The sequence below is a fragment of the Vigna unguiculata genome, chromosome 6 (assembly GCF_037176805.1).
Source record: "Vigna unguiculata cultivar grain cowpea cultivar isolate G323 ecotype 2 chromosome 6, ASM3717680v1, whole genome shotgun sequence".
NCBI classification, from domain to species: Eukaryota; Viridiplantae; Streptophyta; class Magnoliopsida; order Fabales; family Fabaceae; genus Vigna; species Vigna unguiculata.
Genome location: NC_140797.1, coordinates 7,506,295 through 7,522,645, shown reverse-complemented (window position 1 = coordinate 7,522,645; position 16,351 = coordinate 7,506,295). Strand labels below are relative to the sequence as shown.

At 35.6% G+C, this 16,351-nt stretch overlaps 1 protein-coding gene across 1 annotated transcript; it reads right to left on the bottom strand.

The window, feature by feature from the left end:
- Positions 1 to 12,273: 12,273 nt before the first annotated feature.
- Positions 12,274 to 16,083, bottom strand: LOC114187308 (linamarin synthase 1-like). The gene is made up of 2 exons (XM_028075525.2): positions 15,545 to 16,083; positions 12,274 to 13,462 (listed from the first exon to the last, which is right to left on the bottom strand). The coding sequence occupies exons 1-2, from the start codon at positions 16,050 to 16,052 to the stop codon at positions 12,522 to 12,524; spliced, it is 1,449 nt and encodes a 482-aa protein (XP_027931326.2). The 5' UTR covers positions 16,053 to 16,083; the 3' UTR covers positions 12,274 to 12,521.
- Between the last annotated feature and the right edge of the window lie 268 nt (positions 16,084 to 16,351).

Sequence of the window (16,351 nt, the reverse complement as noted above, 5' to 3'; positions counted from 1 at the left end):
GAACCCAAACAAAGGAGAAAGCAAGAAAAGCTAATTAGAAATGTTAAACCAAAAGAGAATTGAAATGAAACATGACTAGAAGGAGATTCAAGAAGTGACAAGCAAGAAATTAAAGGCTGGAAAGAAAGGCAAGCACTACAAAAAGGAACCTAGAAATGCACTAGAATAGATGAAAAAAAACTGAAAATAGTAAAGAAAAAGTGCTCAAAAACAGCCACTGTACTCATTGCAATTTTGTGCCAAATTGAGGGAATAAATTCCACTTCTATTGAAGGCAAACTCAAGCCAATATAGAGTACACAATCAAGGAATCAATTAGAATAACAAAGAGCACTTAAAAGCACCACAAATCGCACAAAACAGCAGTAAAACATAAAATTCCCGAGACCACTGCGCTAGAAAACGTGAAAATTTTCCTCAACTTCGCCGATTTTTCATTTTTTTTTGTACTCAACATTTTTGAATGATTCTTTTTTTGTATGTTTCGTCTAGATGTTAGCTAAATGAGGAAAAATTCAGATTAAAATTTGGACCAGGCAGTGAGTCATGACAAATATCAAACAGTAGGTGTGCATGCAGTGAAATCTGGAAAAACAGACTGGAGCAGAATTGCTCACGGAAATTGTAAGATGTTCTATGAAAATTCAAGATGAATGAACTTGATTATGATCTAAAATCAAGTATGAATCATAGAAGAACATCTTAAACACTCAAAAGCACAATCCAATCGGTGAAATGGACGAAAAACAGTGAGACCATTGCCTTACACATCCACAAGCATCACTTGAAGTTCATAGCTCATTTTGTGTGATGTAGGACTTGGTTCTCATCAAGCAAGTGCAGAATTCAGCCATATGAACGAAAATTAAGATGAATTAAAGTGCTAAAACATGACTTAAGACAAAACACAATATAAGGAACTGAAAATTGAAAGATGCACCGATTAAAATGAAGAAAAACAGCAAGAAAGAAAAGAACAAGTGCTGGAAAACGAAAATGGAACCTAAAAACAGATTTGCACCAATGAAGCAAGGAGTACTACAAGATGAATCAATGGAGATTCATGTAGCCTCAATGTCAAACGGTGGAGAGCATAAAAAACATGAAAAAAACAAGAGCAAAAGTGAAGAAAACAGTGGAGAAGAGAGACAAAACGGAAATTGAAACAAGAGACAAGTATGGACCAAGAACCTTACCCAAACCAAGAGGATGGATGCACCAAAGGCTTGGATGGCTCTAGATACCAATTGATGGACGTCCTTGGTGTAGGAGAGGAAGGAGATCCATGGAAGACACCAAAAAGAAGATGAAATGCAGCGGAAATGAAGATAAGAGCAAGAAAAGCTCTAGGCAATGGAGGTTTTTGGTGAAGATGAAGACTAGAAGTGAAGCTATGGTATGGAAGGTGGCTAGAGGAGATGAAGGAGAAGGTTAGCCATGTGTGCTCTCAAAATAATAGAAGAGTGGAGTGATCTCAACACAAACATTCTATTAGAAATTTCAAGAGTTAAAATGTACAAATGGTCTACTTTTGGCTTTTATATGTGAGCCTAAAAGCTAGACTAATTCTTGGCCCTTAGATCAAACTTGGAGGAGAAGCTTTAATCATCACCCTTGGATGGTGGCTTGGAGAAGGAGGCATCTTCCTAGCCCTTGGATGAAGACTTGGAAAAGAAGACACTCTCTTAGCCTTTGGATGAAGGAGGCACATGGGTGGAGTGTGGACTTGGCTCCATGGGATGCATGATCCATGAGGTGTAGGAAGGAATGTTGACTTCCACTTAGTCTACCTTTGACCTTTGGTAGCTCATGGCCAAATCTCCTATTGGGCTTAGTCAAGCCCAATTTTATCAATTTAACTACACAATGTTTGACTTATTATTCTAGAAAAACAAGGCCTAAATAATGGCCCAATTTAAATCTATACTACTTCCTTCATGCATAATCTCATATTTTATAGATTTCTTTAGCCCATGTGAATAATGTAAAAAGCCCATGATTGACTTGATCATCTTGTGAGAGGCCCATGTGAATCTTTCTTATCATGCTTCTAGTGATTGGGCCTTGATGTGGGCTTCGGCTTGTTGATGCACTTGAGCTTGGGCTTGTTGGGGTCACATCAAGACTTCAACCATTTCATTCTCATTCATTCTAAATTATCCCAATTCCATATTCATGTTAAAATCAATTCACAAGAATACTCAAATTATTCCTAGAGCCTTTGAGTCTATGATCACTCATCAAGTTTCAATTCCTTGAATCCTCAACAAGTGAAATCATACATTAGTTTCAAGAATCTAAGATTACTAATGAACCAAGTTCTATTCCTAGATACAAGCATCCATTAGGTATTTAATTTAAAATCTAGATTCTAAAGATGTTTCCCAACACCTCAAGAATCACAAATCAAGCATGGGAACAATCCACATCAAGCATTAAGCATGGAAATCAAATACTAACAGGAATTAGAAAAGCATATAAATTAACAACACAATTTTATACAAGAATTCAATGTTTTCATCTAATCTCAATAAATAGAAATTGCTCTCCATGGTAGAGAACTAGGATTTTACAAAATTGAAGAATAGGAAAGAAATTGGAACCATAAAGTAGAAACAATCCCTCTCCCAAGGTTCTTGAATACTGCTCCATGCTCCAATTGTGCCTCCCATTCGCATCTCCATCTCTAATTCCGTAACCCATCATCCTCTCCAACCCAAAAGGGGTAAAACCTCCATGGATGGAGAAGGAGACCCAAAAAGGAGAAGGGAGAGTTTTCCAACACTCATAATAGCCTCCAAGAGCCTTTCCTAAGCACCCAAGGTGTTTCTATTCGTGAAAAATGAGGAATCCCCTAATACTCTCATAGAAACATGATTAAATAACCATATTCGCGTATTGGGGTTGATATTCTCGTCAAGCGGCTTCATGTTGGTGGTTAAGTGGGTCAACCCACCCTCAACTCGGCTCGAACCCATTTAACTCGTGTGTTAAGTGAGCCGGGTTGAACCACTCAAGGTAGTCTGTAGTAGAGAACCACCACTTTGCAAAATATGTTTATCATGGTAAGGATTTAGATTTTGTTTGAGTTATTGATTGAAAAAAATACGGTTGTACTCAAGCTTACACTTAACCTTCATAAGGCTAAATAAAACATGAAAAAATTATGTTGACAAGAACTGTAGTCCTATGAAGTTTAAAGTACGGGATCTAGTTCTAATTAAACCACGACCATATAGGAAAAACTGAGTTTCTTTAAGGAAGAATGAAAAATTGAGCATGCGATATTTTAGACCCTTCCCAATGATTTAACAAATAGGATAGTTTGCATCTAAACTTGTGCTAACAACAAAAGCAAGAATTCAACTTGTTTTTTACTCTTCTCAATTTAAACTTGTTTTTTCATCCTTCTCCCTTTGTTTCCTTTCCTATAGTTTAGACTAACACAGCTCTAATCATTTAGCTTGTTGGTATTCTTAATAGTCATGTTGTCAATAAGGCAACCGACCGATATATTCAACAACATCTAGTGTAGTGGTAAGGTCTAGATGCATAACATGCTACTTTGGAGATCATAAAACCTTATAAACAACATTTCCAAACCTCAACCTTGAGGACAAGGTTGCTCTTAATGGGGAAGGAATTGTAACAACTAAAAACACAAAAAGGGTAAGTGAGGATGCTAGTTCAAAATCACTTTTTATACCAGTTATAATTCACCCGCTATACTAAGTTACGCAATGACAACATTGTAAATAAGATAACACTTTATATACAAGTTGTAGATATAATTGCTATAGAAAGTGGGTACAATGACTTTTCTGTAATAAACAATAAAATTTCTATATTGGTTTTAATTATAATTACGCAGTGACATTTTTGCAATAAAGAAGAAAATGTTTCATTCTTGTTCTAGTTATAACCATTATATAAAGTATTTTTTTCTCTATTTGTAAATAAAGAAACAGATGGTTATCAAAGCGTCACCTCCTCAAAACATCTATGGGATTTCGAATGTCGCCAAAGTCAGTGGCATCATCTTCTTCTTCCCAATCGTGAACAAAGGCATTATATTCTTATTCTCTCTAATTGTATTCTACACCTTTATTCACTGATTGGTGTTTGGTTGATAGATAATGTTATTTGGAGTGAGGGACACCTTCTCTAGAGTTAAGAAAATGTAGGTGATAGTGGCATTCAACCATTTCGGGCATGGTCTGATCCAAAGAATGCACTGATGCAAATGTTGTTTCGTCCATGTGTTAAACAACTATCACACTTATCGGTTTACGTATGAAATTAGTTTTGGATTCCAAGCCCAAGATTGTGAGCCAAGGAATCTGTTTTATTGGACAAAACAATGACGATGTTAAGGAAATGACAGACAAGGACTATGCAGTTTTGCTTTAGAGCAATTTATTAGAAGATGTCTTTCATAATATTTATGTCATCACCAAAATTTATTTGTATAATAATAATATCACTATTTACAAGTACACATGAACTTTGGTTTACATTTACAAATTCAACTATCCCTTGAACGTGAGTGATGAGAACGAGATGAAGAAAAAAAAAGAAGGGAAAATAGTAATGTGTGAAAATGTTTCAATCGTAATAAAAGGTGTCACTTTCTATACCAGTTCTGGAACTGTATAAAAGGTGAAAACGTTTTTATACTGCCTATATATATACCAATTATGGGAAAAAACCTTTTTTAAACAAGTATGAAAAGTATTTCCAACTCTAGTGGGCACACGTGTCTAACACATTTTTGTTTACTTTTCTTATATGTGTATGTTAGTCTAGTAGCCTTCTTTATTTTAATAAAACATTCATATTTGATATAATACATACACACTTTTCATCCCTAATTCATTGTTGAATCTATGTTTTTCCTTTTGAACATGACGTCTTAGAAACCTAATTAAACTTAAAAGTTCATTTTTTTTTCACACTGTAAGGCCCACTTTATTTTCTGCCTTTAATTAAAAGGGCTGCCCCAAATCAGTTGGGCTTAGGGCTGGCCCAAAGGGGATCCAAGAACCCTAAACTGCCCTAACCCTAACAACTATGTTCATCTTCGTAAAACCAGAACTCTTACTTCCTCTTTGAGCAGCTGTGAAGCTCTGTTAGGGTTCAGCCACTATTTCTCATCAAGTGAGCCCATACCAGTTTTCTACTCTTCCCCTCGAAGCTATTCCTTGATCTACTGTTCATCACGGTTCGGGTGTCGAAGTCCTCTGCTAACCCCTTTTCAGGTAAGGGAAGCTAGGGTTTATGTTTTTAAAGTTATTTTGCCGATTTTTGGTCTGTTGTATGGTTGTGATGCTTGAATGAGGTTGTTGGTCGAATAAAAATGTATGGTGTGCAAGTATGTTTGATTGATGTGGCGTTACTCTTTTTCTACACTGCACACTTTTCATAAAATTATGATTTCTACTACGTTAACCGTTGGATCGAGCTGATATTTTAACAGCTGATCCTTAACACATAGGTTTTGACTTTGACCGGTCCAATCTTTAATCAGAGCTCTGTAGTGAGAGCAATTTTTATCGCAAGATCGTTGTAGTTTGGTTGTTTCTCTGATCTTGAATGGTTATTATTGGCTTGAATCTAATTTTTATATTAAAAACATGTGATAAATGATTATGCATGAGTGATGTGATTCATGGATTGTGGATGATAGGTTTGGGATAAATCTTGGCATGCCATTTCAATGAAATGGATTGTTATATATGTGGTCATGAATTCGGTATGAACAATAATGTTACATTGATGGCATGGTATTGGTATGAGGTGAAGTTCTATATCCCCGAATTGGGAAGAATGTGATGGTATGAAATCATCATGGAATATGAAAGAGGATGGGTTACAAAGGATTGCGTGAGGTGTTAAATGCATGATCAATATTATTTGTTTGTTTGGAATGTGATTGGTATGTTGCCAGTACGTAAATCCACGACTCTCTAGGTCAGACTTCCTGGTGGTGCTTCAGTGGTCGGGACGTAATTCCATGGCCCCTATTAGTGGGAGTCCATGGTGGTGCCCCATCTATATGGTCTGGTAAGGATTCAAGGTAAGGTTGCATCCTGACACTCTAAGAAGTCAGTTAGTCTCACTTAGAGCGGACTGACTCATGTGGTGAGAGTAGCAGGAGGCCTGAAACTCATTAAGGGCTAACCTTGTGTGTGAGGGAATTGATTCATTGTAACACTTGTAACACATAGCTCGGGGGTGAGCAACTCGAGGGTGAGCAGAGGTATCCACCACAAGTGCAAGCATCCGCTGAATCCGACTTGATTATATGTAATCCGGATGAGTCGAGTCTGAGTATAGTGTATTGCTTGGGAAGTCAAAACATGATTGGTTGATGAATACTATTTTGGATTGTGTAATAGCATGTGACTGCTTGATAAACTATTTCTACCCTAGCTTACCCTGTTTGCTTGTTTGGTTGTCTTGTATGTGGTCATTCTCCTTTTGCGATGATCATCAATTCGTTGATGTGAGCAGATGCGAGAGGCACTCAAGGTCAACAGGGAAGAGATGATTCCGCTGCATAGTCTACCTGGGCTGGACTTCATGTTTTATTTGGGCTTTTCTTTAGGGCTATGGCCAATGTACGCTTTGCTCTTTAGTATTCTATTAACTTTCGTTAAGTCCTTGGATTCTTGGTTGTATCTGGCATCATGGTGTGCCTTAGTTTCCCCTAGCATTTTTGGATATTGTAAGGAGTAACGTTTATACTCCAGGACTTCTCTCTAAATTTCTATCTGTGTGGCATTTTATTTAAATTAAAGTTATTATTTAAATGGGTGTTACATTAATGGTATCAGAGCAGTTCGTCCTTAGGTTGACCTAAGGTTGTGGGTTTGTCATGCCTCGCAGGCATGAGTAGTCAGGTCTAGTCGAGTGTGTCAGTAAAACCAAAAGTTTTAAGAACAGAAAAACGCCTTGATAAAGTAATGAGGGTGCACACTCACGACTAGATCAAAGGTTGTTTTTCCTTTCTTAATCCCAATGGTTTGGGGAAGGAAGGGTGACAGACGAAAGGTTTGGATGTCTGTAGATGATGGAGTGTTGCCTTGTATGTTCTAGTTTGTCATGTTACGCCCCTGTGTTTTGTGTCTCGTGTCTGTAGCGATGAGGGAAACTTGACCTACTCACCCTTACAAGGATTTGTAGGGTGTATGAGACAATCTCTTGTCTCAAAGATGTGAAGATGTAGAAGGTTGTATATCGATAGGTGATGAAAGTTAAGTCTTGGTTTAGAGGGCTTGCTGAGAAATGAATTTGAAGGTTAAGAAGCAACGCTTTGGGCCGCGAGAACTACAAGATCGAATTCTAAGATCGTGTACCACAAGTTTTACGAGAAGAGTTGAGTTTAGGGATGGGTATAAGAGAAGATATCGGTGTGTGCTCGTGTAGCAAGGTTTGGGAAATCAACTAGGTTTTACATCTTGACAAGGTCTGAGGTTTGAAGTGGAACATTGTGGAAGTTTTGAGATTAAGGGTAGAGACCATGAAGTGTATAAGGAAAGCAAATAGGTAGTTGGAGGCTTACATGAGGTAGAGCCTTGAAGATCAGTCAAGTATGATGATGTTATCTGAGAAGGAAGTATATTAGGGGTTATATATATCAGATCAATAGTAGTAAGAAGTAGGTGGATCTTCTCAGCAATAGCATTCATCCAAGTCAAGAGTAGAAAGAGTGTTCTAAGTAAGGTGGCTCACAAAAGAGAAAGGTTTAATCTGGGATATGAGATGGGCAGTTTCAAGTATCAGAAGAAGAAACACATAGTTAAGTTTGTCCTGGTGGGGAAGGATAGTTAGTAATGTCATGATGCAGGGAAATAGGAAAGGAAAATAAAAGTTTTGAGTAGCTACGAGAGTGTTTGCGATGATTAGTACTAAAGTGGTTAGCACAAATGGTCTAATTCAAAAGATACATGTTACGAATGCGATGATTAGATTATGGGTTTTGGTCTCATTTAAGGTCGTATATTCCTTAATGTCGCCAATATGGTAAGGAGTCATGGTGATCTGCAAGAAGGAGCTGAGGTTGAGATGGTGGTTTTGCTACAATTGCGGCCAAGTGGAGATTCACTCTGGTGTGTGGTTCTTTCGTGGGGATCAAAGTATTTAAACTCCAACCCAATTTGAATTATTTCCTTTGCAGGGTTGGGACATAATCTCAAGGGTGGATTGGTTGCTTTCCCAATCTCTTTCCGATGAGCTGGGACAACCAACGAGGTGGTGTTCTTTGATTTAAAAGAGATAAGTTAGTGATCGAGTATGAAGTATGGAGCAAGCTAAATAGTAAGGGCAGGGTTTCATGTGAATTAAAAGTTGTCTGACAAAGAAAAGTGAATAATATACGCAAAGGATCTCGATGGTAGAAGAGTCTATAAACATGAACTGAAGCAAGTACTAGAATTTTGACCTTGGTATGGTGGAGTTCACTTTTGCATTGGTGTCTGAAGAAGAACTTGTGTTAATAGTTTTTAAATGGAAGGTTCCTTCTGAGAGTTTGAAGTGAATACGGAAGTGAAAGAGATGTTGGAGAAGTAGAGGCTTATACTAAGTATAATCACAAAGATAGACTGTTCAAGGGTAAACGTTGGATAAGGGAAGATTGACTTTTCGGGTCTATGGTTTTATGGAGTGGAAATCTGATAAAGGTAAGGAATGTCAAACAGATTAGCAGTATCATCAAGGTTTAGCGGTGAGTTTTCCAAGCGCGAAAAGGGTCTTTGGAATGTTCAAGAAGAGTATGGACAAAGACTGGAGTGACTAGTAGGACAAATGGTTTAAAAACGGTGGATACGATGTTGAGAGAATGGGATGTTAAGGCTATGCAAAGGGGAGTTCAAAGGGTTTTGTAAGTTACATATGAGTTTTGGAGGAAGGATTCTCAACGACGATTGCTTCCTTGGCGTGATAGACATGAAAGAAGCATCATTTTGAGTAAACAGATAAGTGACTTTGCGTGTTGATCAGAGTAGCGCCACAAGATGATGACAAGTGATACTTATGAAGAGTAAGAGGTGCGTGAAAAGAACTATCTTACTCACGACCTAGAGTATTACTACGACAACCAGTTCTTGTTAAACAGCAAAAGTGTCGTTCTTATGAGTATCAATTAAAGATGTTCAGAGAATCATTTAGAGTTGGAATTATGGGGTTACTCAGAGAAAGTTGTGCAAGAGTAGTAGGAGATGATTTGAGTTATGATTTCAAGTTAGAGTGCCAACTTGGAATTGAGAAAGTGAGAGTAGATGTTTAGCCAGGGAATGGAATTCAAGATCCGTGATTTGACGAATTAAGAGGAAGGGTTGATTGAGAAACATAAGTGTTTGGGTTGGAAAGAGAATGTGTGAGGAGATTTCATTAGTCTAGTCATCTTACTAGAACTAGTGAGTCTCTCAACAAGGTTGGGAAAAAAATGGTAATTCAGAAAAATCTTAGTTTGAGAAGTATCTTAGAGTTGATAGGTATAAATCAAACTAGAAATTTCAAGTCAAGGAAAGACCTGGTTCTAAGGCTTTTGTGGAAGGATAATTACAAGTTAGTAGATCAGAAATGAAGGTGACATATCGAAATGAATTTGGTGGCCGTAATAGAGGAAAGCTTAATTTGGATCCGGAATGACTTGGTTGTAGACTTTGCTACCATTGGTTGAAGTCAGTAAAGGAGGCAAGATGTTATGAGTGTCGTTATGCATAAAAGTGGTCAAGAGTGTAGATGGTAAGGCAGTAAGCCCAAACTCAATAGTGATCAAGTCAGTGGAGTGAGGCATAAAGGAGTGAACGAGGTGATGGGAAGTGATAACGAACATGCTATAGTTTGAGACTTAAAGTCATATGAGACTTTGATAAAACCTACAAGAGGTAGTGGGGAGCTTATGAGAGGTGAGTCAGTATATAAGATACAAGTTTGTTTGGCAAGTATAAAGGAGCATTCGAGTTTTAAGGTTGCATGTTGTAAGTTATTTCGAGTGTAGTGACTAAACCAATCTACATTGTTGAACACATATCGCTTAGCATAAAGGCAAAGTTTCTAGTAGCTATAGGTGTTGGAGTCATCAAATATGTCATGTCTAAGTGGTGGTTGTCATAGGGCGTGAGGAAAACGTAGTTTTCTTCCTATCACATCGGTGAATTTTCGAGGACAAAAATTTTTGTTATTGGGGAGAATGTAAGGCCCACTTTATTTTCTGCCTTTAATTAAAAGGGGTGCCCCAAATCAGTTGGGCCTAGGGTTGGCCCAAAGGGGATCCAAGAACCCTAAATTGCCCTAACCATAACAACTATGTTCATCTTCGTAAAAACAGAACTCTTACTTCCTCTTTGAGCAGCTGCGAAGCTCTGCTAGGGTTCAGCCACTGTTTCTCATCAAGTGAGCCCATACCAGTTTTCTACTCTTCCCCTCGAAGCTATTTCTTGAGCTACTGTTCATCACGGTTCGGGTGTCGAAGTCCTCTACTAACCCCTTTCCAGGTAAGGGAGGCTAGGGTTTATGTTTTTAAAGTTATTTTGCCGATTTTTGGTCTGTTGTATGGTTGTGATGCTTGAATGAGGTTGTTGGTCGAATAAAAATGTATGGTGTGCAAGTATGTTTGATTGATGTGGCGTTACTCTTTTTCTACACTGCACACTTTTCGTAAAGTTATGATTTCTACTACGTTAACCGTTGGATCGAACTGATATTTTAACAGCTGATCCTTAACACATAGGTTTTGACTTTGACCGGTCGGATCTTTAATCGAAGCTCTTTAGTGAGAGCAGTTTTTATCGCAAGGTCACTGAATTTGTGTTGTTGACAGCACTGCACACTTTTCGTAAAATGAAAGTTATTAGTTCGTTAACCGTTGGATCGAGCTGATATTTTAACAGCTGATCCTTAACACATAGCTTTTGACTGTGACCAGTCCGATCTTTAATCAGAGCTCTGTAGTGAGAGCAGTTTTTATCGCAAGATCGCTGTAGTTTGGTTGTTTCTCTGATCTTGAATTGTTATTATTGGCTTGAATCTAATTGTTATATTAAAAGCATGTGATAAATGATTATGCATGAGTGATGTGGTTCATGGATTGTGGATGATGGGTTTGGGATAAATCTTGGCATGCGATTTCAATGAAATGGATTGTTATATATGTGGTCATGAATTCGGTATGAACAATAATGTTACATTGATGGCATGATATTGGTATGAGGTGAAGTTCTATATCCCCGAATTGGGAAGAATGTGATGGTATGAAATCAACATGGAATATGAATTAGGATGGGTTACAAAGGATGACGTGAGGTGTTAAATGCATGATCAATATTATTTGTTTGTTTGGAATGTGATTGGTATGTTGCAAGTACGTAAATCCACGACTCTCTAGGTGAGACTTCCTGGTGGTGCTTCAGTGGTCGGGACGTAATTCCATGGCCCCTATTAGTGGGAGTCCATGGTGGTGCCCCATCTATATGATCTGGTAAGGATTCAAGGTAAGGTTGCATCCTGACACTCCAAGGAGTCAGTTAGTCTCACTTAGAGCGGACTGACTCATGTGGTGAGAGTAGCAAGAGGCCTGAAACTCATTAAGGGCTAACCTTGTGTGTGAGGGAATTGATTCATTGTAACACTTGTAACACATAGCTCGGGGGTGAGCAGAGGCATCCACCACAAGTGTAAGCATCCGCTGAATCCGACTTGATTATGTGTAATCCGGATGAGTCGAGTCTAAGTCTAGTGTATTACTTGAGAAGTCATAACATGATTGGTTGATGAATACTGTTTTGGATTGTGTAATAGCATGTGACTGCTTGATAAACTGTTTCTACCCTAGCTTACCCTGTTTGCTTGTTTGGTTGTCTTGTATGTGGTCCTTCTCCTTTTGCGATGATCATCAATTCATTGATGTGAGCAGATGCGAGAGGCACTCGAGGTCAACAGGGAAGAGATGATTCCGCTGCATAGTCTACCTGGGATAGACTTCATGTTTTATTTAGGCTTTTCTTTAGGGCTATGGCCCATGTACACTTTACTCTTTAGTATTCTATTAACTTTCGTTAAGTCCTTGGATTCTTGGTTGTATCTGGCATCCTGGTGTGTCTTAGTTCCTCCTAGCATTTTTGGATATTGTAAGGAGTAACGTTTATACTCCAGGACTGTCTCTAAATTTCTATCTGTGTGGCATTTCATTTAAATTAAAGTTATTATTTAAATGGAGTATTACACACAAAAGTGATTATTTTAGTTAACTATAAAAATTAACAAATTGGATGAATACAAGAAAATAATAAAATATTCCAAATACAGAATACCATTATTTTTCCAATGAAACACTCACATTATTGAAAGTACATAATCACACAATAATATAAATAGCAGAAACCATCATCAAATACATCCATACAAATCCTTATTCATGAATATTATTTGTAATATATTCAATATTATTGTTTTCCATCAAATCACACAGATTCCTTTGAAACATTGTCCAATGACCTACTATCACCATATTGAAACACTCAAATAGCATCATGGTGATGAACTTCCTTCAGTAACCGGTAGAAATCATTATAAGATGATCCTCCCAAAGCAGTGGCTTGTACTGCTTTCTTTTTCCACTCTACACACTTTTGCCTCATCTTCTTCCCCTTTTCTCCCATTATCATTTCTTTCACAAGTGCTGTGACCTCCTCTCTTTTCACGTCATCTTTAACATCCATTCCTATTCCCCAATTTGTGCATATGTATCTGCAATTTGTTTGTTGTTCAGCAAAGAATGGCCAACCAATCATAGGCACACCCCCACATATACCTTCAACTGTAGAATTCCAGCCACAATGAGTTAGAAAAACCCCAACTGATGGATGAGAAAGCACTTCATCTTGTGGGCACCAACTTGTTATGTATCCTCTACCTTTCACCTCATCTAAGAAATCTTGTGGCAAAGATGTACACTCACCCATTACAAGATCTGGTCTTTTGATCCATAAAAATGGTAGATTACTATTTGCTAGTCCCCAAGCAAATTCTTTCAGGTGATCCTCTGACATTACAGTAATACTTCCATAATTCACATAAATCACTGATGAAGGTTGCCATTGATCCAACCATTTGATACATCCTAAGTCGTTTTTCCACAGATTTGACCCACTGGTCTTGAAACCATTATCTTTATCAGGAAAATGCCTTCCTAACAACTGAAGTGGACCAATGTTGTATATGTTTGGGTTAATGGCCATTAGAGCATTAAGAACTTCGTCTTCCAATTCTTGGAATGTGTTAATTATGATTGAAGATGACCTCATACATGTTTTTGCCTCTAATCCAAAGCAAATAAAATTTGTTTCATCAAGAGTTGTGGTTCTCACGAAACTTGGAAGGTCTCTTATTCTCATATTTTTCATTCCAGATATCCAATCTAGATTTTTGTCCAAAGACCCATCCGTGGTGAAACTTTCGTCTGAAACATTGGAAAGAGAATTATCACATTAAAGAACTCAAACATTTTAACTCTTTACAATTCAGGTTTTCGATATCTAATAATTCAGTACGAGGTCATCATTTTGTATAGGTTGAAAGTGACCTACTTCTAATGATTACATATCTTAAAAGAGATCTTTAAAAAAATGATATACAATGCATATTAAAAGATAAAAATATATTCATTGATTAGGGTTATATTTAAACCTTTCTGGAAAAGCATCTAAAAAAGTAAAATGAAATACAATTTTATAAATGTTACAAATTAACGTATTCTTGAGATAAAAATAAAAATGTAAAAAAAGATATGCAAGGCAAATTTTACAAATTAATTATGCATAAAATATTTTTTATAATTATTTTCTCGTCTACAGGTGTCTATCATCCAAAACCAATGTATGGACTAAATCATGTATAAAATTCATTACCACGCTAGATGTTTTTTAACTTCAATATATTTTTGTTACTTGAACGTGATTCAATTTTATTTTATTGTTTTCTATCATTATTTAAGAAGGACAAAGTGTGCCTTTCAACATGTCATGGTATGACATTCCAAATATATCACTGTCATTAAACACAATACGACCAATTTGGAAACTTCTAAAAATGCATAAAAAATAATGTGTTTCTTTCTGTTTCACTGGAACACAAAAAATACTAAGACAAAGTGCATAAAGAGATCATGTCTTAAAGCACAATATAAATAAAAGGTAAAGTGTCTCGTACTTCAAACATACTATAGATCTCGTTGGATAAGTAGGTTAATTAAGTATTTAAAAATATCTTAACTTTTCTTTATACAGTTGCTATAATATATATATATATATATATATATATATATATATATATATATATAATATTACTCGTTGTATAGTATCAGTGTAGAATGATGTTTTTTATTTATTATAATAGAAATAATAAATAATTTAAAATACTATTAAAATAAACTTATTTTTATTCCTTTTTTACATATTCCAGGTAATTTATTTTTCAATTTTATTTTATTCTCACTCAACCAAAAAAACTGACTTTAAAAACTGTTATATATGTAAGGAGAAAAAAAATGTGCTTGTTAATATTTAATTTTCGAACTTATACCAACATGTCCAGTGGGTATGTGTTGCTTTTTACAAATACAATCCAAATTTTTGTTAAATTCAAATAACTGAACTGAAATTAAATCTGAAATTCATATTTATAAAAATTGAGTAAATCTAAATAGTTGAATTGAATTTAAATTCAAATCTATATATTTAATAAGAAAATAATTTTAGATTGTTATAAATTAGTTTGATTCCAATTTTATTGTTTAAATAAAAATTAAATTTATTTATATTTTTTTAAGTTTTAATCCATAATTTATTAGAATCTTGCACAACTTATAAAATATAAAATTAATTACTTAGTCGAAAAACATTAAATTTTGATATTAAGTACGTCTGTATTTTAGAGTAAGTTATATCACTAAAAATATATATCAGTTAACAACTAGATAAAAAATAATTAGTTAGTATAGTAATTATTTAGACAAATTCATAAACTAAAATTTATTGGTATCTAAAATAGTTTATATTATGAATAAAAAATTAATTAGGTTTATGATAATCTTAATTACCTCTGTTTTTGGTTATCAAAAAATTACTCTTTAAAATATTTTGTAAATTACATTAGAGACTAGTTTATTAGATTCTTATTAATGTAATCACTAAATATACTTGAAAATCCTTTAAAAAAAATTAATCAATTAATATGAATAAATAATAAATGAATAACCAAATACACCATGGTTAAATATTGCAAGAAGAAAAAGTAATTATTAAAACCAAAATACAAAATTTATAATTTTTGAAAGAATTAGAAACATATCTAGTGGTGAATATTACAAGAACAAAAAGTATTATTAATAACAAAATACAAAAATTATAATGTTTTTGTTTAGAATTAATGTTCATATCTTTTCTTGTATATATTCTAAATCTAGGGTGCAATTCACTATGTAGTGATAGAATGATTTGATAGTTTGTTAGTTAAGAGACGAAAGAAAGAGAGAAAGAATAACCTTGGAAAGGAATAATGCCCCTCCTGACAACCTCATCAAACTGCAAGTATCCAATCAAACCACAAGCTGAGGCAGTCCAAAACTGTTGCTCAGCAACATTCAATTCCCTTGCCACCTTCCCAGCAAACCCCATTAGTCCATCATACATAATAGAGGTAACCAAGGGAACTTCATCTGAACTATTAAGCTTCTTCACAAGTTCTTTCAGAGGCTCAAAACAATGTTTACTTGTTGCATCACACAGTGCTGCAATGCTTTGTGTTGCATCTTTCTCAGATGGGGGCAACCCATCGGGTATGGTCTCAAATTGAAAACCAGGTTGTCCCTTAACAAAATCTTCTCCCAGAGACTTAACCAAACGCTTGTGGTTGAACTCCGTGTTCACAAAGGTTATTTGAAAACCAGAGCAAAGAAGAAGTTTGCTTAGTTGCATGAAAGGAATCACGTGGCCCTGTGCTGGGAATGGCACGCACACCACATGACACTTTTCAGAACGTGAAATGCTCATTTTTCTTCTCTTTTCGAAGATGAGACTTGGCTATGCTGATCACTCCTTGAAGCTTCCTTATTTATAAGGGAGGGAAATGAATGAATTGAATCCAATTATTGAAGATTTAAATTAAACTTTAGAATTGATTTAAGTAACTTGTTTAAAGGTTAAAATGAATTAAAATAAATTGTAGCACAGTTTTAATAAATTAAATTCAACCATTTTAAATTGTTTCAATTATATAATTATTATGATTATTATTTATACCTATCTTATTTTGAAATACATTTTTCAATATCTAGGTTTTATTGAATTTA

Coding starts and splice junctions, on each gene's coding strand:
- LOC114187308 (XM_028075525.2), bottom strand. CDS start 16,052: ATGAGCATTTCACGTTCTGAAAAGTGTCATGTGGTGTGCGTGCCATTC. Junction 13,463..15,544: donor GGGCATTATTCCTTTCCAAG/GTTATTCTTTCT, acceptor CCAATGTTTCAG/ACGAAAGTTTCACCACGGAT.